Below are 2222 nucleotides of genomic sequence, written 5' to 3' on the forward strand. Positions count from 1 at the left end.
TTCCTGTTGGTCATGGCATTCTTCTGCGGCTCCTCGAAGCTCAGCGACAGGGTGACTGTGCCACTCCCAAAGCTGACTTTTTGCTTGCACCCACGCTGCTGCTGGCGCTGCCGCTCGGCAGAGGCCGGTAGAGGAAAAGGGTCCTCGTGGTTGCTCTTGCTGCTGATGGAGGAGGAAGGGGTAGAGCCCGTGGAGCCACCCAGGCTGTTGGAGCGCTTGCGTGACACATTGCTTCGTCTCAGCGTGGCCCTGGCGGCCACCTTGAAAGCATGGGCAGCTGTGCTGCAACGCACCTCCTCGATTGTGTTGCGGGAGGGCTTGAAGAGGATGATGTAGACTTTGTTGAAGAAGATGCAGGCCAGGAGCCCAAAGCTGGCAGCCAGTATTGCAATCACCTCCACAGCAGAGACGAACTTGCCATATGTGCTGGCATAAGCAGGGATGAAGGAGATCCACACGATGAAGAATATCAGCATGCTGAAGGTGATGAACTTGGCCTCGTTAAAATTCTCAGGCAGCTTTCGAGACTTGAAGGCAAAGAAGAAGCAGATGGCAGCCAGGAGGCAGGTGTAGCCAATGAGGAAGCCGAGGGCCATCAAGGAGCCTTCATGGCAGGTGATGAAGATAATCTCATCTTCCAGTTCATGGTTTCGGTAACTGGATGGTGGGGCCGTGTAGAGCCAAATCACACAGATGACAATCTGCACAAATGTGCACAAGAAGACCAGAAGGAACTGGAGGTTGAGGCCCCACCACTTTCGGTGGAGGCTTGTAGGGATCTTTGCCTCAAAGACAAGCAGGACACGGTTGGTTTTCACCAGGATGCAGGAGATGCAGAGGACAAAGCTGATGCCAAAAGCTGGCTGCCTCAGACGGCAAGTCCAGTTCTGGGGCTCGCCAATGAAGAACAATGAGCTGGAGAAGCAGCAGAGCAAGGAGAAGAGGAGGAGGTAGGACAGCTCCCGGTTTGTGGCCTTGACAATGGGCGTGTTGCGAAATTTGGTGAAGACTCCCAGGACAAAAGAAGTCAAGAAAATTCCCAGCACAGCAAAGAGAGTCAGAGCGATCCCAAAGGGCTCGGTCCAGGACAGAAACTCTATCTGCTTGGGAATGCAGGAGGTGTGATTCTCATTGGACCAGTAATCCTCAGGGCACTTGTCACAGGCACTTGCATCTGAAAAAGAAATGACAGGGAGGGGGAAGGTTTGTCAGAATGAGAGGCCGAAATGTGCGATGACACACATGGCAGCTACGCACAGGTCGTCACCTTAAATACGTGGGTTGTTCCCTCCAGGTGTCTGCAGGTTCCCAGAATCGTGTTGGTGTCTCAGAGTGTTTTACACCGAAACAACCACCCTCCCATGAGCTATAGAGCAAAACACAAAGCACGCTTACTTCCAGCTTCAAAACAAGTCCTGTCCCTGCACTCGTATTTTTGGAATTCATTTCTTGGCAAAACTTTGCAAATTTTGACAGCTGTCAGCTGTTACTCAGGGTCTGTCTGTCTGTCTCTCTTGTCCCTTCATTTTTACCATCTGAATCTGTCTGTCTTCATACCCCTCATACTTTTATCATTTGAAACATCCTGCCTGTCCCTATTACAGAGAAAATTAAAAACACGCTTGCCTCCTTAAGTGCTCTGAGAGTCTATTCCATATTCCACAGAGGCAGGTCTTAGACGTTTTTAAATTGCTCTTCCCTGAAGGCAGGCAATGCCCTTGACTCCCAGCACACTCTCATTTCACGTTGGAACATCAGGGGAAGATGTACCTTAATGACATCTTTCTCCCCACACCCAGCAAAGTGTCCCGCTGATACTTGCAAAGAGAAAATTGATGTCTCCATCTCTTTCCTCTACATGAAACGAGTTGTGCCTACTGGGATGGCAATGTACGTCTCCAATGACCACCACGACCAAAAGGCAAAGAAGTGCTGCTTCTGCTCTTCTTCTTTAACCCAAATGGGTCTTGTGCTCCAGTGGGGAGGGTCCTGACTCCCTTGATGGCAGTGGAAAGGGGTTGAGAGTTGGAAGTCACAACCTACCTCAGCCTTCGGGATCCCAGTGGGATAGCAACGGGCTGCAGTGAGTTTTGGGAACAAATGTTCATAAAACCCCTTTAGCAGCAACCTCCCTTCTGACCTTTGCACCTAATCGGCACAGGCAGGGACTCGAGAGCACAGCCTGCAGAGCACAGCTTTGATGCTAGTGAGAAAGCCAGGAA

The 2222-nt window shown here is 50.9% G+C and overlaps 1 protein-coding gene across 1 annotated transcript in view; it reads right to left on the minus strand.

Moving 5' to 3' along the window:
* CASR (calcium-sensing receptor) overlaps positions 1–2222 on the minus strand; it is a 38895-nt gene that overhangs the window by 367 nt on the left and 36306 nt on the right. The window contains exon 6 of the mRNA XM_010143836.1: positions 3–1174. Coding sequence (XP_010142138.1) covers positions 3–1174 — 1172 coding nt within the window. The remainder of the gene's footprint in view (positions 1–2; positions 1175–2222) is intronic.

This window comes from Buceros rhinoceros, unplaced genomic scaffold, assembly GCF_000710305.1.
Source record: "Buceros rhinoceros silvestris isolate BGI_N320 unplaced genomic scaffold, ASM71030v1 scaffold26939, whole genome shotgun sequence".
NCBI lineage: Eukaryota > Metazoa > Chordata > Aves > Bucerotiformes > Bucerotidae > Buceros > Buceros rhinoceros.